This window comes from Pelodiscus sinensis, chromosome 2 (assembly GCF_049634645.1).
Source record: "Pelodiscus sinensis isolate JC-2024 chromosome 2, ASM4963464v1, whole genome shotgun sequence".
Taxonomy (NCBI): Eukaryota; Metazoa; Chordata; order Testudines; family Trionychidae; genus Pelodiscus; species Pelodiscus sinensis.
The window spans coordinates 64,703,185-64,729,872 of record NC_134712.1 but is presented as its reverse complement, the minus strand read 5'-3'; the positions used below and the strand labels follow the sequence as shown (position 1 = coordinate 64,729,872).

General features: G+C 44.3%; 1 protein-coding gene across 6 annotated transcripts in view; it reads right to left on the bottom strand.

The window, feature by feature from the left end:
* Positions 1-486: 486 nt before the first annotated feature.
* Positions 487-26,688, bottom strand: part of LOC102445823 (DGAT1/2-independent enzyme synthesizing storage lipids) — a 35,401-nt gene continuing 9,199 nt past the window's right edge. For 2 of the 6 annotated variants that reach the window (XM_075920692.1, XM_075920691.1), the window contains 6 exons: positions 24,035-24,199; positions 19,736-19,929; positions 12,350-12,410; positions 11,743-11,882; positions 2,134-2,236; positions 1,195-1,312 (listed from right to left, as the gene is read on the bottom strand). In XM_075920692.1, coding sequence (XP_075776807.1) covers positions 1,296-1,312; positions 2,134-2,236; positions 11,743-11,882; positions 12,350-12,410; positions 19,736-19,929; positions 24,035-24,182 — 663 coding nt within the window. In that variant the 5' untranslated portion in view covers positions 24,183-24,199 and the 3' untranslated portion in view covers positions 1,195-1,295. Of the gene's footprint in view, positions 1,313-2,133; positions 2,237-11,742; positions 11,883-12,349; positions 12,411-16,024; positions 16,360-16,917; positions 17,401-19,735; positions 19,930-24,034; positions 24,200-26,688 lie in introns of those variants that run through there. The other 4 variants (XM_075920688.1, XR_012901448.1, XM_075920689.1 and 1 more) reach the window with 4 other exon arrangements.

Genomic DNA, 26,688 nt, shown 5'->3' with positions numbered 1-26,688 from the left:
CCAAAGATCGGTTCTAGGGTTGGTTTTGTTCAACATCTTTATTACAACCTCGATGAGGGGATGGATTGCACCCTCAACAAGTTTGCAGATGACACTAAACTAGGGAGAGAGGTAGATATGTTGGAGGGCAGGGATAGGGTCCAGACTGACCTAGACAGATTAGAGGATTGGGCCAAAAGAAATCTGATGAGGTTCAACAAGGACAAATGTAGAGTCCTGCACTTGTGATGGAACAATCCCAAGCATTGTTACAGGCTTGGGACTGAATGGCTAAGTAGAAGTTCAGCAGAAAAGGACCTGGGGATTACAGTGGATGAGAAGCTGTATATGAGTCAATAGTGTGCCCTTGTAGCCAAGAAGGCAAATGGGAGGAGCATTGCCAGCAGATCTAGAGAAGTGATTATTCCCCTTTATTTGGCTCTGGTGAGGCCACATCTTGAGTATTGCCTCCAGTTTTGGGGCCACCACTATAGAAAGAATGTGGACGCATTGGAGAGGGTCCAGTGAAGGGCAACCAAAATGATTAGGGGGCTGGAGCACATGACATATGAGGAGAGGCTGAGGGATTTGGGCTTATTTAGTCTGCAGAAGAGAAGAGCGAGGGGGGATTTGATAGCGGCCTTCAACTTCCTGAAGGGAGGTTCCAAAGAGGATGGAGAGAGGCTGTTCTCAGTAGTGACAGATGGCAGAACAAGGAGCAATGGTCTCAAGTTACAGTGGAGAAGGTCTGGATTGGATATTAGGAAAAACTATTTCACTAGGAGGGTGGTGAAATACTGGAATGAGTTACATAGGGAGGTGGTGGAATCTCCATTTGTAGAGATTTGGATGGATTGATTTAGTTGGGATTGGTCCTGCTTTTGGCAGGGGGCTGGACTTGATGACCTCCTGAGGTCTCTTCCAGCCCTATGATTCTACAAACTCTTATGTCAGAATAATGACAGCTATTATGTTGTTTAAGAATCTTCAATCAACTGTTCTCAGTTGATTGAACCTCTTAATCCCCCTTTCTATTAGTATTTGGATTCAAGTTGCCAGACTTAAGAGGGAGGGGGAGGGAGAGAAAGAGATATTTTCAGACTACTATGCTTGAATGTTTCATAGGTATAGTTTGCAGTCTCTTGTACTTTTAGGAAAACTACAGATTTTCTTCCCACAAGTTAAAGTGACAGTTTTCAATATTTAACAACATATATATTTAAATATACTAATCATCTTTCTGATGTTTATCAAATCGTTCCAAGAGAGCTCTTAGTATACTTCCTGGTAGTTTTTGGTGTCTGTCTCTTAGCGTTTCAATGGCAGTCTTTGTCTGTTGAAAGAAAGAGGAAGAAACCTTTTATATTTCAAAAATGAACACTTCAGCAATGGTTCTCTTCTTGTTTTCACAAGGATGCTAAAGATATACCCAAAACTCTGTGGAAAATGTTGGAAGAGGGGATGTCAGCCGACGGTCAGGGCAGTGAGTGGTGTGTGTGTGTGTGTGTGTGTGTGTTATACACCCAAGACTTCAACTGCTGAGACCGGGGTCGCTTGCAGAGGGCAACCTGGAGGAGGTTGACGGGCGCCCCAATTCTGCCAACCGATGGTAGGGCACTGAGTGGTATGTGTGTGAGTGCTATACACCCGAGACTTCAACTGCTGAGACCGGGGTCCCTTGCAGCGGGCAACCTGGAGTAGGTTGACGGGCGCCCCAATAAGTTTACAGGGAGAGCTTATTACGTCTCAGATTTTAGCTGCTAGAATGCAAGATTCCTTCGCAGCGGGCAGCCTTAGGGAAAGACTGAGAGACGCCCCAACGGATCTGTCACCTGGGAGTGACACAAATCCAAACGCCCAAGCTCTCCCTATTCCTGTCCCTTATGACCGGCTGAAGTTCTTTTAAATTGTGCTTGGTTCTGTTACAGCAACTGAAGGAGTCAGGTTAAAGCTTAAACAGTTACTATTTTATTGTTACAGGGTAAACTTAGCTGTTAAATGCTACTGTTGTGTTACAGATAACACAGTCACTACAAAGGACAGGAAATAAATTACACTAATAAGGTCACTTACAGGTACCTTGAAACCCTTTTGGTTCTCTGAGCTCTTATTAAATGCATGCAAAATAGCCATCTAGCAGGTATACATTCTCACCCCTGAGTTCCAGACTTGGCGTGGCCAGCGTCTCTCTCTCAATCCCTCGGGAAGAAGTAGGGCGAGGTTGGGTGTCCCACAGACCTCGGGAGACAATCAATACCTGCCAGCAGGTATAGATGATTGGAGCTCAAATGGGGTGGGCTACTAAACCCCTCTTTATACCCCTTGGGTCATGTAGGCTTCTTCCTGGTCTTAAGTGGCCAATTAGGAAAAATGGCTTTGAATGCCAAGTTTCCCATGAAGGGTGCAAAGCATAATTCACACCTGGGAAAATGCAGACAATGGGCACCTTTGGTATGTGATGGGCGAAGATTCCTCTCCTGGGACAGTGCAGGCGTGTCAATTACTGGTACTAGCCATCAGGGCGACGGGAGGCCCCGGCTAGCCCATTTACTGTCTGGTTTCTGTTTATGGTAGAGTCAGGGACAGGCAGCACACCTGCATTCCCAGGGCATCAAAGGCTGACTGCCTTTCCCTTGCTCTCGGGAGGGGGGGGACAAGATGGGATTCGTGTCTGGCTACAGGGGAGGGCAGGAAGAATAAATCCTTCCCAGGATATCATGAAGCCCATGCTGAGCAATAGTCTCATTCCAAGGTAACAGTATATTTTCCCCTGTGATAACCAAGCATACTAAACAGCTAGAACTAGATATGCAGTAGTGACATAGAAATGTTAGCCCACCAGCACCCCATCTTGAAAATCTCTTGGCACATGAATAACTCAGGGGATTAGTTTTATTAACTTCAATAGGACTCCATCAGTGAGTGAAATTATTCAGTGTATTTGCAGGCTTGAGTGCTTGAACTCTGACTCGATATAATTTCAGATTTTAGTTAGAGTTGTTAACCAAGCTATCCCTGTGGAAATCCTGTTCAGATGTAAAACCTCTGCCACACAGTTTAGGAGACAGTTTTCTTCTTCACAAATAGCTACTACCAATTTTAAATGTTTACCATTCATTAAAATATGCATCAAAGGGAGGTTTGGAATCTAAAAAGATACTTCCTTAAGCAGTTTACAAACCCAGTTTTTGGGGCATGTTAAATCTCATCCACTGTAATTTTTCTCAGACTAAAATCTGATAAATATGTAATAATTAGGGCCCAAAGGGACTTCTCTGATTATGAGCTTAATTTGTGGAAAGTGGGTCAAAGTTCATAATTGTCACAATCATCTGTTACAGAACATTATTTAAGAAAAAAAAGGAAAAAGGAGACAGACTGAATTAAACAGAGACAATCTGCAGATACCATCCAAGCACTGTGCTTCCAATCAGGTCTGGCAAACAAGAGGGCTACCTCTACACTGCAGGCTTCTTGCACAAGAACTTTTTGCGGAAGAGATCTTCTGCAAAAAGTTCTTGCGCAAGAGCACGTCCACACTGCCATGTGCTTTTGCTCAAGAGATTTGCTTTTACGCAAGAGAGCATCAACACTGCCATGGACGCTTTTGCGCAAGAAAGCTCTGATGGCCATTCACAGAATGACCATCAGAGCACCTGTGCTTTTTCTGATAGGGGTTGTCCGTCCACACATGCCTTTTTGTGCAAGAGCTCTTGCGCAAAAAGGCTTATTCCTCATAGAAAGAATAACTCTTGCACAAAAAGCCCTATCTTCTGACAATCTACTGTACTTTTTCTTGTGCAAAAACATGCTTGTAGTGTGGAAGCTCCGCGAGTTTTTACGCAAAAAAGCTGGTTTTGCGCAAAAACTCTGCAGTGTAGACATAGCCAAGGAGTGTGGAACTGGAACTCAATGGACCAAAATTAGTACTTCAGAAATCAGTCGTAACTGGGGGGACAAAATAAAGAAGGATGGGCTGTTCTGCCCATCACCCCCTTTTGGTGTCCTTCTAAAGAGAGACTTTGTGAGGGAAAAGAAAAAAAACCCATTAGCACTGCTACAGATGCTGCTGGGGGATTTTCATTGTGACACCTGGACAATGGCACATCAGTGGGAATGCCTAACCAACACCATTGCCCCAGCAAAGACCCCAACTCGAGGTCCAGCCATTTTTTAAATTTTTCCTCTCGCTCTCTCTTTCTTCTTTCTGCCTAATGGGACCAAAAACACCAAATGGCATCAATATGAGACAGCCCATCCAATTTAGCCATATTTCCCCTGACTTTTATTATCCTGTCTCTTCTCCTCTTGTGTCTATTTTGTCAAAAGCAGGAAAATGACTATGATTCTAAACTCAATCTGCACAGCAAAACTAACTCTTCCCCATCAAGAAAGGCTGTTTGTCAGAGCAAGACACTCTAACCCATTTCTTCTATTGCTGAAAAAGGGACGTTGATTAGTTTGGATTTTTTTTCCCCCACGGTCACTTAATTCCAATGCTTTTTGCCTTGTTTTGAGTCTTTTCCTTTCATGCATCTCAGTAAATAGATTTCCAGCCTTTTCCATGAGTTTTCTAGTGTGTTTGGCTCATAATAGTTATCATTTGCAGAGGTTTAACTAGGGATTTTTTTCCAATATAGTTTTCATTAGAAATAGACATTTTCATTCTTCTTTACAGAACTTAGATAACATCACTGAAAGACAAAACTAATATTGCAGCCTTATGTAATATCCTGAACTATATCTCTTTTTCCCTCCAAACAGTCCCTGAGATTACCCAAAATTGTTATTTTTCTGATCCTATTATAAATCAACCAATGGCTAGATTTTTTTCTTAGATAAATAGGGTCTGTATTTGAAGAGTTTCACTTTAGCATGCAGCCTGGTAAAACATCAGTAGTCAGTTCCTATAGCAAAGAAAAGGATGTGGAGACTATAGACACTTTTCTATTGCAAAGCAAACAACATGCCACTGAAAAGTGTCTTTGAAAAAAACAAAACGGTAAGGTTGCCAGGTATCTGGTTTTGAACCAGGCAGTCCAGTATCTGAGCTTTCTGTTTGGGAAACAAATTGAGAAAATATAAATGTCTGGTGTTTTCTAAATAAGATGTAATGTAGACTGTGATGTAATGTCAAGTGTGTCCAGTATTTTTGTTGAAACCATCTGGCATCTCTACAAAACAGTGAGGTAATCGCTCCAAATCAGGCTGGATCAGTAGAGGGGAAAAACAAATAGCTGCCTTGACTATGCAGTGAACCTTTTAAGATATTCCTCTGCTTCTGCCCAAAAGTAATTACAAATATTAAGAGCCTTCAAGAACTTAAGTGTTCAAAGTGTTATTTATTAAATAGCACTGTCAGCTACTAATCATCAACTTAAATTCCCAGGAGTACCATTTATCCCAGATTAATTTACCTCATATTACAAACTGCATGAAGTTTCACTAACATCCACTCCTGCAAACTCCCAGATTTACAGCCATGATGTGTCCCTTTCTGAGGCATACTCATTACTGAAAGATTTTGCAGGTCAAATTATGCCCTTAGCCAGTGGTCTACAACCTTTTTAACCACAAGATCACTTTTTCAATTTAAGTGCAATGTAAGATCTACCTCAAACCCAAATACTTTTGTCCTGCTTCCTTCTCACCCTTTCTCTGAGTCCCTGCCCTTGCTCCACCCCTCCTCTGCTCACTCCATCCCCTTTCCTCCCCGAACCTCATTCACCACTCCTGAAAGCAGTTGGCATGTACAGAAATGGCTCTGTGGCACCATGTGCTACCCCTCAACAGGCACTGAGCCCACAGCTTCTACTGGCCCTGGTTTCCAGTTATTGATCAATGGGAGCTGCAGGAGAGGTGTCTGCAGGCAAGGACAGCACATGGAGACCCCCCTACTCTGCCTTTCTCAGGGGCTGCAGGGACATGCCAGCCACTTCCAGGAGCAGCAATTACCACAGAGATAATTACTCCAACTATGACAGGCTAGGCTCCCTCTATCCCTTCTCTCTGTGTGAGGATAGGGTACAGAAGTGGGGGGAACAGGGACACCCTGACATCAGTGCCATCCCTCTTCTCCCTCCCACACCCTGCATAGCAAGCAGGAGGCTCCCAGGGAGGCAGCTCCAAGGCAGAGAGCAGGAGCAGCATGACAGTGGGTGGAGGGACAACTGAAGTGCCAGCGCTTGATAGATTCCAGGCCAAACCAGTCAGGATCACGTCAGAGGCTCCAAGATCTACCGGAAGATCCTGATCTACTGGTGGTGACCACTGCCCTTAGCTAAAACTTTACACTGGTGTCCAAAAGGAGACCACTGAAATCCTGCTGCCTCATTTCAGTGCAGTAACATCCCTTTGCCAAATACAGGATGGGAACATGGAAATCTTATAACGTCTAGGGGCTGCTTTGCCATTTTGCCTAAGTCTTCTATCTTTTCCCCTTGATCCTTTGAATAGAAGGTAGTTTCCTTTTTGTACCTTCTCTTTGGCCTCAGCATCTACCTTAGATCACAGAAAAAAGTTTGATTTGTTCTTTGAAATTGTGTGTTTCCTTCAGATCCCTGGTTTTTCCCATTTTACTCTCAGGATACCCTTCCTCTCTAAGATGGTGGTGAGGGCCAAGGGGGAAGAGGAGACAGGATTAGGGATGTAAGCGACTACTCCACTATCTGATAAGCAAATGCTTATCAGATAGTCAACTCGACTAGTCGCTTTCCCTCCACATACAGACCTTGCTGCCGCTATCAGAGAGAGGCAGCAAGTGGAGGGGAACAGAAGCCGGTGCTGGGGAGAATTGGTAAAGCTGATTCCCCACAGCACTGTCTCTGGGGCGGGGGGAGAGGGGGGAGGAGAGACAGAGGCACCGTGGGGAATTGGCATGAAGTCTTCTTTTGATTTTAGAATCTGCTTTGTGCTGTTCCTCAGCATCTTTGGTGTCCCAAATGTCATGGTACTTTCCTATTGAAAACCACCCACTCCCTTGGGGAAGAGGGGCCTGTATATTCTTAAGAGGCATTTTTAAAATTACCTTCTTCTGTAAATTGTGAACCTGATATGACAGACTAATCTAATAAGGATGTGGGGAGGTTGCCACAATCTCTGTTTATACACTGAATATAAAACTGCTTTATTTCAGCAAGAGGATCCACCTTTACTGTCTCTGAGGCTACCTCTACACTATAGGGTTTTTGCGCAAAAACCCATGGAGCACCCACACCTCAAGCATGTTTTTGCGCAAGTAAATTTACAGTAATTCAAATGAACAAAGGGGTATTTGTGGTGTAGGTATTCCTCTTTCTACAAGGAATAACTCCTTTTTGCGCAAGAGTTCTTGCACAAAAAGGTGTGTGTGGATGGGCAACAGGGGGGCTTTGCGCAAAAAGAGTCAATCGAAAAAAGCACAGGTGCTCTGATGGCTATTCTCTGAATAGCCATCAGAGCTTTCTTTCAAGAGACTCCTCGTCGTTCTTTCAAGAGAGCATCCATGCAGTCTGGATGCTCTCTTATGCAATAGCGCATCACTTTTGCGATGCGCTTTTGTAGTGTGGACGCATTCTTGTGCTAAAGTTTTTGTGGAAGATCTCTTCCACAAAAAGCTTCTTGCACAAGAGCCTGCAGTGTAGATGTAGCCTGAGTGAGGTCCACACAGTATGGTTGGTTACATCACATCAGATTAGAAGTGAATCTATTCTGCCTGACAAGAAGTAAACACTGAAACCTGAAGAGGATTTGTATTGTAAAATATTGTGAATATAATTAAAGGGTTAGGGTTTCAGTGAACACATTCAGAGAAAGGGCCAAAGAGGGCAGAAAGGCAGCTTTACTCTTAGCAAGTTTGTAGCTGTGGGGAAGTGGTTCTTGACCTGCAGATCAAAGACTGTGGCCCAGTCACAGCTGCATATGAGGCTCACAATGGTAAACAGATTGAGAACCACAGCTCTGCAGCAATGTTGTTGTGTCTATTCAACCTGATCATCACCCTACTGTGAGCAGAAATCTGAAATAAAAAGGCATGTTCTTAAAGTCTGCCTCTTCTAAAGAGGTTTTGTATTTTGGGAAAATATAATCTGATTACAGCAGAATATTCAGAAAGTCCAAAAACATTTTTAAAGGAAATTACACAGGTAAACACATGCTGAGAGGGGAAGGGAAGTTAGGGAGCAGAGAAATATGTGGGGCGGGATTGGGGCCACAGTGAGGGTAGGGGGATAAACAAGGATGAGAAGTAAGGGAAGGGAGCATAAATGGTGGGCATAAGTCACGGAAGGGAAACATGGAGGCCAGACAGGGGGAAAATTGGATCAGGTGCACTTGTTCACCTCACACCCTCCCTTGATCTGGCATCAAACTAGCTACAGGCATAAAGGGAAACAAGAAGACCTTTTATAAATACATTAAAAGCAAGAGGAAGACCAAGGACAGGGTAGGCCCACTGCTCAGTGAGGGGGGAGAAGCAGTAACAGGAAACTTGGAAATGGCGGAGATGCTCAATGACTTTTTTGTTTCGGTCTTCACCGAGAAGTCTGGAGGTGTGCCTAACGTAGTGAATACAAGCAGAGAGAGGGTAAGTTTAGAAGATAGGATACACAAAGAACAAGTTAAAAATCACTTAGGAAAGTTAGATGTCAGCAAGTCACCAGGTCCTGATGAAATGCATCCCAGGATACTGAAGGAGCTGATAGAGGAGGTATCTGAGCCTTTAGCTATGATTTTTGAAAAATCATGGCAGACAGGGGAGATTCCAGAAGACTGGAAAAGGGCAAATATTCTGCCCATCTATAAAAAGGGGAATAAGAACAACCCAGGAAACTACAGACCGGTCAGTTTAACATCTGTCCCAGGGAAGATAATGGAGCAGGTAATTAAGGAAATCATATGCAAACACTTGGAAGGTAATAAAGTGATAGGGAATAGCCAGCATGGGTTTGTGAAGAACAAGTCATGCCAAACTAATCTGATAGCTTTCTTTGATAGGATAACGAGCCTTGTGGATAAGGGAGAAGCGGTGGATGTCATATACCTAGACTTTAGTAAGGCATTTGATACGGTCTCGCATGATATTCTTATTGATAAACTTGGCAAATATAACTTAGATAGGGCCACGATAAGGTGGGTGCATAATTGGCTGGATAACCATAGTCAGAGAGTTGTTGTTAACGGTTCTAAATCCTGCTGGAAAGGGATAACAAGTGGAGTTCCTCAAGGGTCTGTTTTGGGACCCGTACTGTTCAATATCTTCATCAATGACGTAGATATTGGGATAGAGAGTACGCTTATTAAGTTTGCAGATGATACCAAACTGGGTGGGGTTGCAACTTCTTTGGAGCATAGGGACATAATTCAAAATGACCTTAGCAAGTTAGAGAAATGGTCAGAGGTAAACAGGATGAAGTTTAATAAAGAGAAATGCAAAGTGCTCCACTTAGGAAGGAACAATCAGTTCCATACATACAAGATGGGAAGCGACTGTCTAGGAAGGAGCATGGCGGAAAGGGATCTAGGGGTCAGAGTGGACCACAAGTTGAATATGAGTCAGCAGTGTGATGCTGTTGCAAAAAAGCAAATATGATTCTAGGTTGTATCAACAGGTGTGTTGTAAGCAAAACTCGTGAAGTCATTCTGCCGCTCTACTCTGCACTAGTTAGGCCTCAGCTGGAGTACTGTGTCCAGTTCTGGGCGCCACATTTCAAGAAAGATGTGGAGAAATTGGAAAGGGTACAGAGAAGAGCGACAAGAATGATTAAAGGTCTAGAGAACATGACCTATGAAGCCAGGCTTCATGAACTGGGCTTGTTTAGTTTGGAAAAAAGAAGATTAAGGGGGGACATGATAGCGGTTTTCAAATATCTAAAAGGGTGTCACAAGGAGGAAGGAGAGAATTTGTTCCTCTTGGTTTCTGAGGACAGGACAAGGAGTAATGGGCTTAAAGTGCAGCAGGGGAGGTTTAGATTGGACATTAGGAAAAAATTCCTAACTGTCAGGGTGGTCAAATATTGGAATAAATTGCCAAGGGAGGTGGTAGAATCTCCCTCTCTGGAGATATTTAAGAACAGGTTAGATAGACATCTGTCAGGGATGGTGTAGACGGAGCTTGGTCCTGCCTTGAGGGCAGGGGGCTGGACTCGATGACCTCTTGAGGTCCCTTCCAGTCCTAGTATTCTATGATTCTATGATCCCCTGGGTGGGGGGAGATAATAGAAGGAGGAAGGCTGGGGCCAGGTAACCTTATCTGCCTGCAAGGGAGCTGTGGGCTCTCTGTAGGGGCACTGCTGCAGGGAAATCAGCAGCAGTGTGAGACCCGCCCAGTAGATTCTGTCGACAAAGAGCGTCTAGACGACATCCAGTTCTGTTGACAAAGCAAACCGATTTGTTGACATGACAGTGTAGAATCAAAGGACAGTGCAGATGCAATAACGCCTTCTGTCAACAGAACTCTGTCAACAAAAGACGTTATTCCTTGTAGAATGAGGTTTACGTTATGTCAATAAAGCTCAGTGGCAGTGTAGACACAGGTATAGTTTTGTCGACAAAAATCCACTTTTGTCGACAAAACCCTGTAGTCTAGACACACCCTAAGTAACTCCTCTCTCTTTAAACAGCTCCAGAGTTCCTGCCAGCTCTTTAAACAGGTCTCTGATGATTCTTTAAACATCCCCCCTGCTGTCTTTGCTGCAGCTCATTCAACTCTTGGATGAGCTGCACATGGGGGTGTATCCCCTTACTTTCACCTCTGCCTACCTGAGGGATTGTCTCTCTCCCCATGCCATAGTGACACAGTTGTGGTCACCAGAGGCACTTAAGCTGAATCCCCAATCAGCCAACTCATCACAAATCAACAGCAAGTGATCCACAGAACTCAGTCCAGAAACCTACGGGGTACAGAATTGAGGGAGCAAGCCAGGGAAAATGATGAGATATAACAATGCATAAGTCTGCAGTGGAATCTACAGAGTAAGATAATGTTGTCAGGAGAAAATGATATTTCAGCCAGAGATGTTATTGAGTAACAGTAAGGAGAGCAATGCAGGGTAAGAATGTTTTTACTTAATAAGAACATAAGAACGGCCGTACTGGGTCAGACCAAAGGTCCTTCTAGCCCAGTATCCTGTCTGCCGACAGTGGCCAGCACCAGATGCCCCAGAGAGGGTGGACCGAAGACAATGATCAAGCGATTTGTCTCCTGCCATCTCTCTCCAGCCTCTGACAAACAGAGGCCAAGGACACCATTTTATCCCCTGGCTAATAGCCTTTTATGGACCTAACCTCCATGAAATTATCTAGCTTTTCTTTAAACTCTATTATAGTCCTAGCCTTCACAGCCTCCTCTGGCAAGGAGTTCCACAGGTTAACTACACACTGTGTGAAGAAGAACTTTCTTTTATTAGTTTTAAACCTGCTACCCATTAATTTCATTTAGTGTCCTCTAGTTCTTCTATTTATGGAACTAATAAATAACTTTTCTTTATCGGCCCTCTCCACACCACTCAAGATTTTATAGACCTCTATCATATCCCCCCTCAGTCTCCTCTTTTCTAAACTGAAAAGTCCCAGTCGCTTTAACCTCTCCTCATATGGGACCCGTTCCAAACCCCTAATCGTTTTAGTTGCCCTTTTCTGAACCCTTTCCAAGGCCAAAATATCTTTTTTGAGGTGAGATAAGAAATCAATATACACAGAATTTTATGTCAGATACTTCAGACCTAACTAACAATTTAAACTAAGACTATAGGTTTCCTGAAGTTTTAAAGAGAAGAGCCAACTTACCTTTTCAACTAACTCTGTAGCTGTTACATTTGGATCATACAGAATGGGATCTCCAATATATGTATGAAGTTTAACTGGGAACCCTCCATATATAGGAACGACTGCCAATCGAGAACATTCATAAAACCATCTAAAAAACGCTGTGAATTAAAAAACAAAGCAGAGATAGGTTACATTTTGAGAGAGAAACTTAGCAGCCAGCAGAGTCTCTATATCAAATAGTTCTGGAGTGCAACTAATACATTTTAAATGGTATAGATGTTAAATGAAAGGCAATATAAAAATGAAGTAGGTCAAACAATATGCAAGCCACATAATCTTGACAATAATAATCTACTTTTTCATTACCTCCTGTATATTTGAAGTCAGCTTAAGATGTGTTACCCTAGAGCACAATTAATGCTTAGTCCAATAAATGCACTTTCAGTTTAGATAACCCATGTATACTTCAGTTTACATCACAAAGAAACAGTTCCAGAATTGAAAGAGAACAAAAGAGTCTAAAGAAATTCATGACATAAGAATTTTCCAGAAACATTTTATATTGAAAATACAAATAAAAGAAAACTGTCAGTATTTGAAAACATACATATGAAGTAAAACTTACATATTTTTCCAAGTGCTTTAAATCCTTCATGAATATTCTGTGTAAACAAAGGGATGATGGGCTAAGAAATATGGAAAAAGAAGCAGTAAGATTTTGGACAATAGTTCAGCCTCAGTTTTTGTTTTAAATATCTCATCATCTCTGTAAGGAGACATTCTGCATCTGTATCATGTAGATATAATCAATTTTATCATCCCATGGAATGAAAATAAAACTGGAAAGATATCATGACTATAAACTCAAAAAGGAGTCACATGTCTGTCAGGAAAAAATAACAGCTAGTTATATAACAGGTGAGACTCCATTTTCTGACAGTTCTTAGAATCTGAATCACATGTTGCTGTTATCACAATGAATTCCAACACAATACTGAGAGGATAACTTTTCCTCTGCTCATCTGAGGAAGAGGATTTTGCCCACAAAAGCACATGATGCTATATATAACTTTTGTGGGCAAAACCCACTTTCTCATTCATTCATTCATTCATTCATTCAGATTAGATAGATAGATAGATAGATAGATAGATAGATAGATAGATAGATAGATAGATAGATAGATAGATAGATAGATAGATAGATATGTTAGTCTCTAAGGCTGTGTCTAAACTACATCCCTTTTTCAAGAAAGTGATGTAGATTAGGCATGTCGATATTGCAAATGAAGCCGGGATTTAAATATCCCGCATTTCATTTGCATAATGGCAGCTGCCCCTTTTTTCGAAACGGGGCTTTTTCAGAAAAAAATGGCAGTTTAGACGGAGATCTTTCGAAAATTAAACCCTTTTTCGAAAGATCTTGTAAACCTCATTTTTTGAGGAATATAGGCTCTTTCAAAAAAAGGGTTTAATTTTCAAAAGATCCGTCTAAACTGCCATTTTTTCTGAAAAAGCCCCGTTTCGGAAAAAAAGCGGCACCCGCCATTATGCAAATGAGGTGTGGGATATTTAAATCCCGGCTTCATTTGCAATATCGACATGCCTAATCTACATCCCTCTCTCAAAAAAGGGTTGTAGTTTAGACATGGCCTAAGGCACCATAGGACTACAGGCAGTCCCCGACTTATGCGGATCCGACTTATGTCGGATCCGCACTTACAAACGGGGCTCTCGCGCCCCGGAGCTCACAGGCAGTGGTCCCGCCACCTCGACCTCTGGGGAGAGAAAAGCTGCTCCCGGTGCCCCTGGTCTGCTGGGGACCGTCTCCAGCAGACCAGGGGCACCGGGAGCAAAGCCGCAGCCGCGGCGGGTTCCCGCGCTTCTGAGGCTTTGCTCTGACCAGAGCAAAACCTCAGAAGCGCGGGAACCCGCCGCGGCTGCGGCTTTGCTCCCGGTGCCCCTGGTCTGCTGGGGACCATCTCCAGCAGACCAGGGACACCGGGAGCAAAGCCGCAGCGGTGGCGGGGTCCCGCGCCTCTGAGGGTTTGCCAGAGCAAAGCCTCAGAGGCGCGGCACCCCGCTGCTGCTGCGGCTTTGCTCCCCGTGTCCCTGGTCTGCTGGGGGGGGCGCAACTAGTGTGCCCCCCCCCAGCAGACCAGGCTTTTGTTTTGGACCCTGGGGCAGAGCAGCTGGGGCGCTGCCAGTTGGTCCCGCAGCGCCGCTCTGGGCACTACTGGACCAACCCAGCAGCACCCCAGCTGCTCTGCCCCAGGCGTCCCCAAGTCAGCCGCTGCTGGTCAGTTTCAGCAGCGGCTGAATCAGGACGCCTGGGGCAGAGCAGCTGGGGTGCTGCTGGGTTGGTCCAGTAGCGCCAAGGAGCGGCGCTACTGGAGCAACCCAGCAGCACCCCAGCTGCTCTGCCCCAGGCGTCCCCAAGTCAGCCGCTGCTGAAACTGACCAGTGCTGACTACAGGAAGCCCGAGGCAGAGTTGCTCTGCCCCGGGCTTCCTGGAATCATCCGCTGCTCAGTTTCAGCAGCAGCTGACTTGGGGACACCTGGGGTTCTTAAGTTGAATCTGTATGTAAGTCAGAACTAGCGGTCAGTTTCGGCAGCGGCTGAATCTGGACGCCAGTTCCGACTTACATACAGATTCAACTTAAGAACAAACCTACAGTCCCTATCTTGTACGTAACCCGGGGACTGCCTGTACTCATTTTTTAAAGTTACAAACTAACAGAGCTACCCCTATGAGACAGAATAACTTTTGGAAGCAGAAAAAAATAATTCCACAAAAAGAAGAAATATCAGCTTCATGAGTCATATTCAGCAGTTTTTTTCAGTGCCTAAAGCTTAGTCTACACTGGGAATTTAGGTCAGACTTACTCACATTAGGTTGATTTTCTAAATAATGAGTCTACACCAAGCCTGTTCTGTCAATTAAAGTTGATTTCAGTATTCCTGCTTTTCACGAGGAGTAAAGGTAAATTTGACCTTGCATGGTCGACTTTAGGGTAATGTAGACTCAGTACTATGAAGGTCGACATTCTGGGACTCCGGGAGGTGTCCCATGGTGCTCCACTGTGACGGCTCTGGCCAGGAATTTCAACTCTGCAGCTCTCCAGGTTCTTAGGAAAAGCTCTGGGAAAATCTGAATTTCATTTCCTGGGTATCCAGCACGGCAAGCAGACCACAGAGCAGGCAGCACAACTGACCATAAATGTCCAGATTTGCAAATGAGCACCAGCATGGAACATGTCACAGTATCTTCATCATTGCTATTTTTAAACTGAGTGCCAACTATGTACTTGGCATGGTATAGAACTTTGCTTCCCTTTGTGTTCCTATCCCAGGACATTTATCAGAGATATGAATCAGAATAGGGATTTTTAAACTTTTGTATAATATAGACCACACCTTAGCAAAGCATGTATTTTTTGTGCAACATCCCTTCAGCAACTGCTCATAGAAAAAAAATTAAAATAGTTTAAAAATAACTAGTTTCCCAGTGTTACTTTTTTCTAAGTCATGCTATCTGAACTTGCTTTTCATTTAATCTCGTTGTCATGCCATCTGTTCCAATTCTCATTCTCCTCCTGAGTCAGACTTCTCAGAAATTAGGTTACCTTCTTCTTTTCTCACTCTGTGTAACATCTTGTCACCCTCTCTCATGAGAATATTGCCTGGTTCCAGTCTACCTGAATCCTATTTATCAGCTTACAGGTCTCCTACTGCCTTCAGTTCCACTCCTACTGGAGATTCTGGTCCTGAAAGCAGCTGTCATTTCCTCTCCTCTTCTTCTGAAGCAGTAGCCCACAGTGGAGACAATTAAGATGGCTTCTCCTTGTTTCCTTCTGCTTTCATTTTTTAAAAATGTATCTTTCAATTCATATCCATACCACTCATAGAATTCTGACTAATAGTGATATGATTCACATAGATTTTATTGATTATGTATTGATTATAATGAATTAACGGGATAAGAATGAATAAGAATAAGTGTGGATGTGGTATGATTGTGGAGTGAGGCCAAGAGGCAAAACATCAGGAGACCCGATTGCACAGAGTGACTATGGGATAAACAACCTAAAAAAAAGCAAGACTAAGGAAAATGACTGTGCAGCAGTTTCAGAGGAAAGTTTTACACAACAGTTTCTCAGTGAATCATCAAGAGAGCTACTGATTAGAAGCGTATAAGTGTCCTTTGCGCGGGGGCATCAGTAGAGACGAATCAACAGAGAAGCTGAGGCAGCGTGTGCTCCACCAGATCTCCAGCCTCTTCCAGCTACTATCAGGGTTGGCCACCTGATAAGTACGCTTGTGTGAGTATGCTTGAAAAGTGGAAAAGAATATCTTGCAATTACATATAAGCGATCTTAACAGCTTTGTCTATTGATATATATATACACAGAATAAAACTAATATAAGGATACTACTTTCATTGTGCCCTCAATCCTTCAGCTCTCCTCTATAAGATCCCCGGAGTGGTCTGATCACCCACTCCAAAAGGGACAGATTTGTAACAACAATAGGAAAGAATAATGGTGTTCCCTGAACCACATTTCATATTTCCAAGACACATTGATCTTGTGCATTAATCTTGGTCTTCTCCTTTCTTCTTCATTAATCCAACAAAGCTGAAATAAAAAATACAAACCAGAATACCATATGCTGAATATTGTAACACCTGTGTGACAAAGTGCTATCTCTAGCACCCTGGTCACAGAGGGTGCTGTAGCACAGAGAAGGCTGCTGACTTAAATGGAAGCAATAAACCCATTTCTGGTGGGAGGATTACTGACTCCTGGTCCTGGGTAGTAACTGCTGGGCTAACGAGCCAGTTGGCTCAGTAACTGGAAAGAATGGGAAGCCTGGGAGCTGAGGGTAACCTTGGAGAGAAGGAAAGGTGTGTCAGTCTCCTCCGGTTGTATACCAGTGCCATGTTGTTATGCTTGGGAACTGAAGAATAAATGTAGACATGGTGAAAGAGAAGCAACAAATGTGAGTTTCTGACAGAGACCATGAAAATAGGTTAGGCAGCACAGTCCACTGAGTAGCTGATGAGGCATCCTGTGATAACCTACTACTGTAGATCATAAAAAACCATATGCCTGAAAAGTCTTCATTTTACTCCACTGACTTACTACTGAATTTACATTAGTACAATTTCAGGTTAAAATAGTCAATCTGTCCCTTTTCCACTTTTGAGGTTTGAGGATTTTCCACTAAATAATTTAGGAAGGGAATCTACAATATTTTCAAAACTGTAAAGTTAAAAGTCCAATACTCCATTCCTATTACATGCCCTATGTAGCATTACCAATCACAAGGAAGTGGGAGGAGACTCACAACTTCAACATACTTACTACAGTATAGCATATTTACCTACTGGTGCCTCTTTTGCACCAGTTCTTCCTAAAGATGACTTAACCAACCACATGTGGAGTTCCTCTGCCTGTGAGGAGTGCTTGGTTGATCTAAAGCCATCAGAACAGCTCTCTTACACCTTCTCCTCCAACCCCTAGCACTGGGGTTGGAGGTAGCTGAGGAGGAAGCATGACCTGTGGGTGTCTATATCATGGAGATCTAGAGTTGCCATTATGGTCCCTTGAAGCCAAGAACAGCCTCCTTAAAATAGAGCACCCTCAAAGCTTCACCAACATGGAGGCCCAATACCCCTGGAATAAACAGAGAACAAAGGTGACACATTTACTTCTGCAACTCCCATCTTGAAAAGCATGGAGAACAGATCAGATACAGCCCAAGCTTTGGGCCAAAGTTTTTAAGAAAGGTTTTGAGATACTGCATGTAAATTGCTATTGTTTATTCCTAAAACTGCCTTCTGCAGGGAGAATTTAGCATTCCTAGTCCATTAATGTACTTTTCTGCCCAAAATTTTGTATGTTCAGATAATGCCAAATTACTATGTCTCCTTCCATGCTGCATTACTGACGTGGCAGTAATTTCAGGGACAACAGTCTTGTAGGGATATGACATTTATATTAGAGACAGACGGTAGGACATCTGCTCAGTTTTTCACTTGAAGTGAGGATTCAACCTGTTTGCTTTATATGAAGAACACCCACGTTTACAGCATGTAATTATAACTAAAGAGTGACTTGGAGACTCAGAAAACCCAGCCTGACAATTTATAAAATGATAAATTAATTAAAAATGGGGCCTTTAAGAAATAATTATTTTAGCCACCTACACTAACTAAAAATGTGTTGGTAGTAAACCTTCAAATTTTTGAGCTCGAAAAACAGAAATTATTTTATTGCAGTCATGCTTTGATACAATAATATTGTCAATACCATCTTTATTCATCATGGTTTGATACACAGATGTGGCAGTCATTCTTATAGTATATATACATAAACTCTATTCTGTGGAATGAATAAAAACTGAGTAAAATTTTAATCTCTCTCTCTAGAATGTAGCTTGCACCATGCCAACATTAATTGCAGTTCAGTGATAGCTTTTGGGTATTCTTTTTCATATTTCCCTACTTCTTTTTTAAAATAGTTAAATGATCTTCGTTCAAGAACCCAATTAACATCTCAATCACAAATATCTTTGCAATGTGGGTAAGGATCTAAGGGGAAGTCAACAGTTGAAGTGCTGCATTGGTGCAGGTGCACTAATGCAGCTGTGTCATTGCATTGCTTAAATGAAGACCCTTTACACCCATGGGAGACGCTGTAGTTAATCCATTTCCTGAGAGGTAATACCTATGTTATGGCATCAGTGCTGGAAGCATAGGTGACTCATGGTAGCACTTGGGAAGTGCACCGCTCCATGCCCCTACCAAAATTTTAATTGATAAATGGCATGCCCTCAAGCCCCACCCTACCCCTCTGGATGGTCCTCGCTGTACCCCCTCCCCAGCAGGGGCCAATCACTCCTGGCTCTCTCAGTGCTCTATATAAACCACCTTCATGAGGAGAATAGCGAACAGCACTTAGAGTTGGGAGCCTGTTCACACTGGTGCTTTACAGCACTGTAACTTGCTGTGCTTGGGCAGGTGGGGGTGTTTTTTTCATGCCCCTTAATAAGAAAGTTATAGCACAGTAATTACTAGTGTAGACAAGCCTTAGTATTCTTTGTTGCAGGATGGGAGGAGTGAAGCCATTATATTTATTTTATATACAATAATCTTCTGAAAATATCTTCAGCTAACCCTTTCCACTAATGGGATTACAACTGAGTAAGTGTTGTAATGTAGATTTTTGTGTAAAAGGTTTCTGATATATGCAGTCTAAACCTTTGGTAAAAAACGTTAAATATAACAAACAAGGACTTAAAGCTAAAAAAAAAAAAAAAAAAAAAAGATAAAATAAAGCAACACCTTTTTTTACAGATCAATAAGTGTCTACTTAACTGGAGCCCATTAATATTCAAACCGAAGTCCTCTATATCAGTGTTTCTCAAAGTGGGCCACAGCGTCCCGTGGCTCCCCTTCGCTGGAATCAATGAACCAGAGCCAATGGCAGGTGCGAGGCTCCATGATGACAGAGCCTTTAGGTAAACAAAGCAATGAGGACCCACTAACAGCTTTCCCAAAGCGGGCCCATGGCCCACTTTGGGAAACACTGCTCTATATTATCCCTCAATTACAAAGTCTCATAAGATTGCTATTCTTATATTTGACAATTAGACTATAATAATCCTGTTAATAAAAATTGATTTTGAAACTTCTTAGACCTTTATGATCCTAGAAAGAGAATCAATGTTACAAAATATATTTGAAAACAAAAATACTTGATTGATCTTTGGAATCCCTGTGTTGTAGAGTATACATTTGTGCTAATGTGCTGGCTACCCTCTGGAAGACTGAACTGGGGACTTCCACAGCAAAAACCATGAGAATTGAAAACTTCAGTTGAAGATATAGTCTTTGTAGCTAGTAGCTTTCAGAGACTCACATTCTTTGTGGCTTGGACACAGAAATGGACATGTTACACACATTGATCAATGGGTTATGTTTATATCCACACACAAGAAGACACTCACCACTTTTGCATCTATGGCCACTTGAGCAAAGCCTGTGCGATTACCCCACAAGAAGTTGTAGTTTTCATCGCTACAGAATGCTTCTCGAGCTCCACCTGGTGCAACACCCAATAAGTTGCCTTTTTTCAGAATTTCTACACATTCTTCTCTTCCACTATGCAGTGCAGGTAGCAAGTTTAAATAAATTTCTACACCTGTAATAAACATAAATAGTAGGGATCAATATGGTACATTAAACCTCATTACATATTTTATTACTTCTACATATTGAAAATAAAATCTAATAAAAACTCAACACATGCACATACACACACTTCAGGATTTTTAATTATGTCTACATATTATTTCATATCTTCATATTATTTCTTCAGATAAAACTGGAGATGTCAATCATTGGTAATAAATTTCTTGAAATGTGGTGCTCAGAACTGGACACAATACACGTAACTGAGGCCCAATCAGCACAGAGCAGAAGAATGACTTTTAGTGTTATGGGAATATGACGACTCCTTGCTTTCTGAGGAAGGCTGTGACTATGGCCAGGGTCTTGGAGAAGATATGTGGTGCTGTTGATAGTCCAAAGGTTGGACACAATATTGGTAATGTTCTTTGCCCACCATAAACCAGAGAAACCTCCTGTGGGCCAGGTGTATTGTTATATGAAAGTACGCATCTTGAAGGTAGAGGGATGAGAACCACTTGTCCAGTGCCAGGATGATGGTTCCCAACATTACAATCCTGAACTTGCTGTTGCATACAAACTTGTTGAGCTTCCCGAAATCTAAGACTGGCCTTCATCTCACAGTCTATCAAACAGCAGATCTTCCACTTTGGTTTGCAGTTTCCTGGGAATACCAGATGACTGCAGCCAAGAAGTTCAGCACATAACAATCGCCACTGAAGTTGACCGGGTCACCGTATCTGCTATGTCCACTGACACTTAGAGTGCCGTATGGGCAATGGACTGGCCCTCTTTCATGATTGACTGCAGTTGTGGCCTCTTTTGTTCTGGGAGGTCATTGAGCAGCTCCTGTAGCCTGGTTTAATTAGAATAATCATAATTAGCCAGGAGAGCTGTGTAACCGAAATCCTAAACTGGAGTGTAGTTGGGAACAGACTCCTAAAAATATCAAGTCTTTTGTGCTCCTTGTTCTGGGGTGTTGATTTATACTGTGGTTGTCTAGACCTGTGATGGACAGAATCAACAACCAATGAGTTTGGTTGGGGATGAGAGAAGAGAAAATGCATGTCCTTCACTGGGACAAAATATTTTCTATCGGTTCTGCGGTTGGTGGGTGGATGAGACACTGGTGTTTGCCATATGGCTTCCAATGACTACATAATGGCCTCATTTATAGGTAGTGTAATGTTAGAGGGTGTAAAAGGTTGTAAAATTCTTAACAGCTTGTGCTGATTTTCTTGCACCTCTTCTAAGGGTATGTCTTGCAACTGCACTACTCTTTTGAAAAATTCATTAAATTGTTTCAGGTCATCTGCTGGAGGAGAAGAGGACAGGAATTCTGCTTTGTCAGGGGAGGATGAGGACAGCTGAACTGAAGACTGGCTGTCCGAATCCAATTGCAATAAGTCATCGTCCTGCTGTATTGGACCGGTTTTTTAGCTGATGGTGAGGGTGGAGGATGAGATGGAGAGGACTAAGTAGTTTGTGGGAGAGACTTTTCTGGGGTCTGCATCAGAGTATTTGCAGTCGAGTAACAAGATTGGTGCTGATGAGATGGTCGAAGATGGTATTGGCCCTTTGGTTCCCAGGGTGGCCACTCAGGTTGGTATTGTTGAGGGAGATACGGCCATGGGTGATTGACCCAAGGGTATTGAGGATGATGGTACGAAGGTCTGTGCCTGTTTGAGTGCCATTGGTGACAAGTGCTGGAAGGAAAAACAGCTGTCCTGTCTGGTGTCAGGTCCAGTACCCAGAGATGACAACGTAGGAGAGAATGAAATATTCTTAGAGGGCCACTGGGGCAGGCTAGGCTCCTCAATTCTAGGAAAATGCAGAGGTATCCTATCCACTGACACAGGTGAGGAGGGAGCCGGAGATGGTGATGCTCGGTGCTGGGGGTCTGGTTCACTTGGTTTAGGCTTCGGGGTTTGCAGTGCCAAGGAATGCTTGGGTGCTGCTGGGTCCCAAGACTCACATGGTTGAAGTGCTGTAGTGGGAGCATATTTTTGGGTGCTGGCATTATTGGTGCTGGAGCTCTTTTTGTCAGTGCTGTCTTTAATTTATGTACCGTACCAGATGTTGATGGCACCAGAAAGCGCACAGCATGCAAAATAGACAGCACAGCTGGCAAGGAACATGCCAGAACAGCCCAGGACTTATAGGAATCCTTTATGGGGAATGAGCTAGCCCTTTTTCTCAGTATTACGGGTTCTGTAGGAGCCATTGCCTTGCCTCCTGGTGGCTGAAGAGATTTCTGCCAGAACAAGTTTTTAAGCCTCATCTCCCGGTCCTTCCTGGCCCTGGCAGTTATATTTTGACAATGTGGGTGCTTATGCACCATAAGGCCTTCACCTAAGCACTTTATACACAAAGCGTGCCCATCTGAGGTGGGCATCGAGTCTCTGCAGGAGTCACATTTTTTAAAACCAGGAGAACCTGGAATAATGCTGTACCAGGGCCAAGAACTTGGAGCAGAAAAACAAACAAGGGGAAAAAAACAGGGAGTAACTTTAAACAAAAAACAGTAACTAACTACAGTAGACTTCCAATAATCCGGAACCTATGGGACCTAGGTGGTGCCGGATTATCAGATATGCCGGACTATCAGGAGGTACTATAAGATGGTTATATATATACACTGTATACATTATATACTGTATATAAAGTGTTCTTAACCCTTTTTATTGTACATACTGTATACAGTATACTGTAATGTTTTAGTTTTTTTAAGCCTTTTTTGCCCTTTTTGCTCAATTCAGCTGCTGCCGCTGTTACCTTGTGACTCATTTTTTGCCGAAGCTCACTCACTAGGCTCTTGCCATTTTGATGCTGGACTATCAGGAGTGCCGGACTATTGGATGCCGGACTATTGGAGTTTTATTGTAACTACTAACAATAAACTGAGTAAAACTACAAACAACTAATTAAATTTTCCTTTTTTTCCTCAGCTGAGGAGAGCACTGCCGGAAACTCTGTCATCACCAGCTTGGTGATGGATGGACCAGGTACCCTTGGAACAAGGAAGGATAAGGGAGACCCAGAATGTAGGGAGGTTGGGGGGCTACTCCAGCGGGTAAGGTACTCATCTCCAGAGCCAGAGGTCCAGGGCTCAAGCCCCACCTCCCACCCTTCTGGGACAGCCAACCCAGGCTCCCAAAGGACATAGGACAGATTAGGGGGTCCAGAATGTAGAAAAGAAACTGAGGGACACTTGCACCATGTGCACAGCTGACGGATGAAAACAGAGTGAGATGGCTGCTGCACATGTGCACTGTGGGAAGACACTGCTAGGTGAAAAACCTCCAATCAGTGGTGAGAGTACATGCCAACACCTGAGTGGAGCCACCCACAGGGACACCACTCAAAGGAGAACAAGTGAGATTCTGCACGGGTCAGTTTGGGACCAGTTCTGGTCAGTATCTTCATCAATGATTTAGATGATGGCATAGAGAGTAAGTTTGCAGATGATACCAAGCTAGGAGGGGTTGCAACTGCTTTGGAGGGTAGGGTCATAATTAAAAAAGATCTAGATAAACTGGAGAAATGGTCTGAGGTATGTAGGATGAAGTTTACGAAGAACAAATGCAAAGTACTCCACTGAGGAAAGGAACAATCAGTTTCACACATACAGAATGGGATGTGACTGTCTAGGAAGGAGTACAGCAGAAAGGGATCTAGGGGGTCATAGTGGACCACAAGCTAGATATGAGTCAACAGTGTGACACTGTTGCAAAAAAAGCAAACATGATTCTGGGATGCATTAACAGGAGTGTTGTGAGCAAGACATGAGAAGTAATTCTTCCGCTCTGCTCTGCACTGTTTAGGCCTCAACTGGACTATTGTGTCCAATTCTGGGCACCACATTTCAAGAAATATGTGGAAAAATTGGAGATAGTCCAGAGAAAAAGGTTTTGAAATCTTGAACTAGAATGAAATTCAAAAGACCACAGAGTTTCCAAATGTTTGAAATTATACAATTTTCTGTAGTGCATAACTGGAAAACCTTTTATTTTAGTCTTAATGGTTGTCATAATTAATGTATAATTATCATGGTGTGAATTCACATTTCTGAATTTAAAATATTATAAACTCTCTTTCAGAATAAAAAAATACTTTACCTGGTAACATAGCAATGAAGTGATCAACTACTGAGTAGCAGACTCTTCTCTTCTGTATGTAGAGATTATAGATAAAGTAGCAGTAGTCTATAGGAACGGGTCCATGGTAATAAACTATAAGCCCTGGCCCTTCTGGAATTTTTTCCATACCATGAAGTTCATAACCTGTCAAGAGTATAAAGTACAATTATTTCAATACCAGCTTGATACCAATACATTTAACATAAATTCCTCAAGAGAGATGTAGAAACTCTTGATTATATGAGAGAAAATTGCACCATGAGTAAATTTTAGCATTACAATTAACTCTTGCTTAAGAAAGCTGAGTTAGTTTGTAACTGGAAAAACTTAAAAACAATGAATAGTTTAGCAGCAATTTAAAGTCTAACAAAACATGTAGATGGTATCATGAGCTTTCATGAGTACACAAAAGCTCATGACACCATCTACATGTTTTGTTAATCTTTAAGGAATTAACTCTTGGTTCTGACAGTCAAACATTTCACTTTGAAGTCAAAATGCAGTGAGAAAAGGGCATCATTATTCTTGATCTCCTGCATCACTGCACCAAATGCCCATAGAGGCGTCAAGTATTGGTGCCATCTTGGGCCACTGTTATTACAGGCAGTCCCCGACTTACGCGGATCCGACTTACGTCGGATCCGCACTTACGAACGGGGCTTTCTCGGCCCGGAGGTCGAGGTGGCGGATTGCTACCTGCGAGCTCCGGGGCGAGAAAGCCCCGTTCGTAAGCTGCTCCGGTGCCCCTGGTCTGCTGGAGACCGTCCCCAGCAGACCACAGGCACTGGGACTGAAGCGGCAGCCACGGCGGGGTCCCGCGCCTCTGAGACTTTGCCAGAGCAAAGCCTCAGAGGCGCGGCACCCCGCTGCCGCTGCGGCTCTGCTCCCCGTGTTCCTGGTCTGCTGGGGGGGGGGGGCGCGCAGCTAGTGTGCCTCCCCCCAGCAGACCAGGCTTTTGTTTTGGACCCTGGAGCAGAGCAGCTGGGGCGCTGCCGATTGGTCCTGCAGCGCCGCTCTGGGCACTACTGGACCAACCCGGCAGCACCCCAGCTGCTCTGCCCCAGGTCCTGATTCAGCCGCTGCTGGTCAGTTTCAGCAGCGGCTGAATCAGGACGCCTGGGGCAGAGCAGATGGGGTGCTGCTGGGTTGGTCCAGTAGCACCGAGGAGCGGCGCTACTGGAGTAACCCAGCAGCACCCCAGCTGCTCTGCCCCAGGCGTCCCCAAGTCAGCTTCTGCTGAAACTGACCAGCGCTGACTACAGGAAGCCCGAGGCAGAGTTGCTCTGCCCCGGGCTTCCTGGAATCAGCTGCTGATCAGTTTCAGCAGCAGCTGACTTGGGGACGCCTGAGGTTCTTAAGTTGATTCTGTATGTAAGTCAGAACTGGCGTCCAGATTCAGTTCAGACTTACATACAGATTCAACTTAAGAACAAACCTACAGACCCTATCTTGTACGTAACCCGGGGACTGCCTGTATTTATAACCAGGGCTCGACAAATGCACTCGCCCGCTCGTCCATGGTGAGTGGATTTTGCCAGCTGGCAAGTACAGAGGCGGACTGGCCCGGTGGGCCGTTGTAACGGGTTGTCTGAAGCCCGCACTACGGGCGGTGCAGCCCCATCCAATCCGCCAGCCAGTGGAGGCGCAGAGCACTGCCGGAGAGGGGGAACTGTAGCGATACTCAGCGCCGGGCTGCCCACATGCAGCTGCGGCGCGAGGAGGCGATTGTAAAGGGTCGTGACAGCTCGGCTCTGGCTGCGTGTCCACGGCAGCTAGCTGCTGCGTGTGGCGGAGCCAGGCCTCGCCCCACCGGCTCCAGTCCTGCAACGGCCCTAGCCCCTCGTCGGCGAGAGACCCTTCCTGCCGACCGCCCGGCTCGCTGCGCCCACCCCGCACCCCATCTGGCTCCCGCCGCCCATTCCCCATGCCGCCCCTGCACCCCGGATCCCCTGCTCTCCCTCTGGCTCCGCGCCGCCCTTGCACCCTGCACCCTGCTCACCCCCAGCTCTGTGCTGCCCGTTCCCTGCACTGCTCCTAGACCCCGATCCCTCTGCCCCTCCCGTTTCCTGCGTCCCATTCCCTGTGCCTCCACCGCACCCCACACACTGCTCCCCCCGATCCCTGCGTCCCTCTGGCTGTGTGCTTCCTGTTCCCCGCGCCACCCCTGTCCCGTCCCCCGCACTGTTCCCTGCACCCTGTTTCCCCTGTGGGTTGGGAGCGAGGGGTGCTTGCCCATAGGGAGGGGCTGGATAGGGCAGGGAAAAGGCTGCTGTGACCCAGCAGGGAGTGAAAGGGGGAGTTCACTTGAAGCGGCTTTGCCTTTATGGAAAAAAATGAATGAAAATGCTATTTGCTATTTATAGGGCTAAAATGCTGGGAGAAAAAGGAAAACAAACAAAAAAAAACCATTGCAAAATGCAAACATGTAAAAGACAACAAAAAAGGGGGGGGGTGCTTTGCTTGGCCCTGGGGGAGGGGAAGCAGCTGGGCTGGGCTGGGCTGTGGGGAGGGGATGGGAGGGGAAAAATATGGGGGCTTGTGCTGAGGGGAGGGGAAGAGGTCAGGAGGAGAAGACGACGACGAAAGGGGGAAAGCACCAAGGGACGGGTGCAAGAGAGACAAATCCCAGGGGG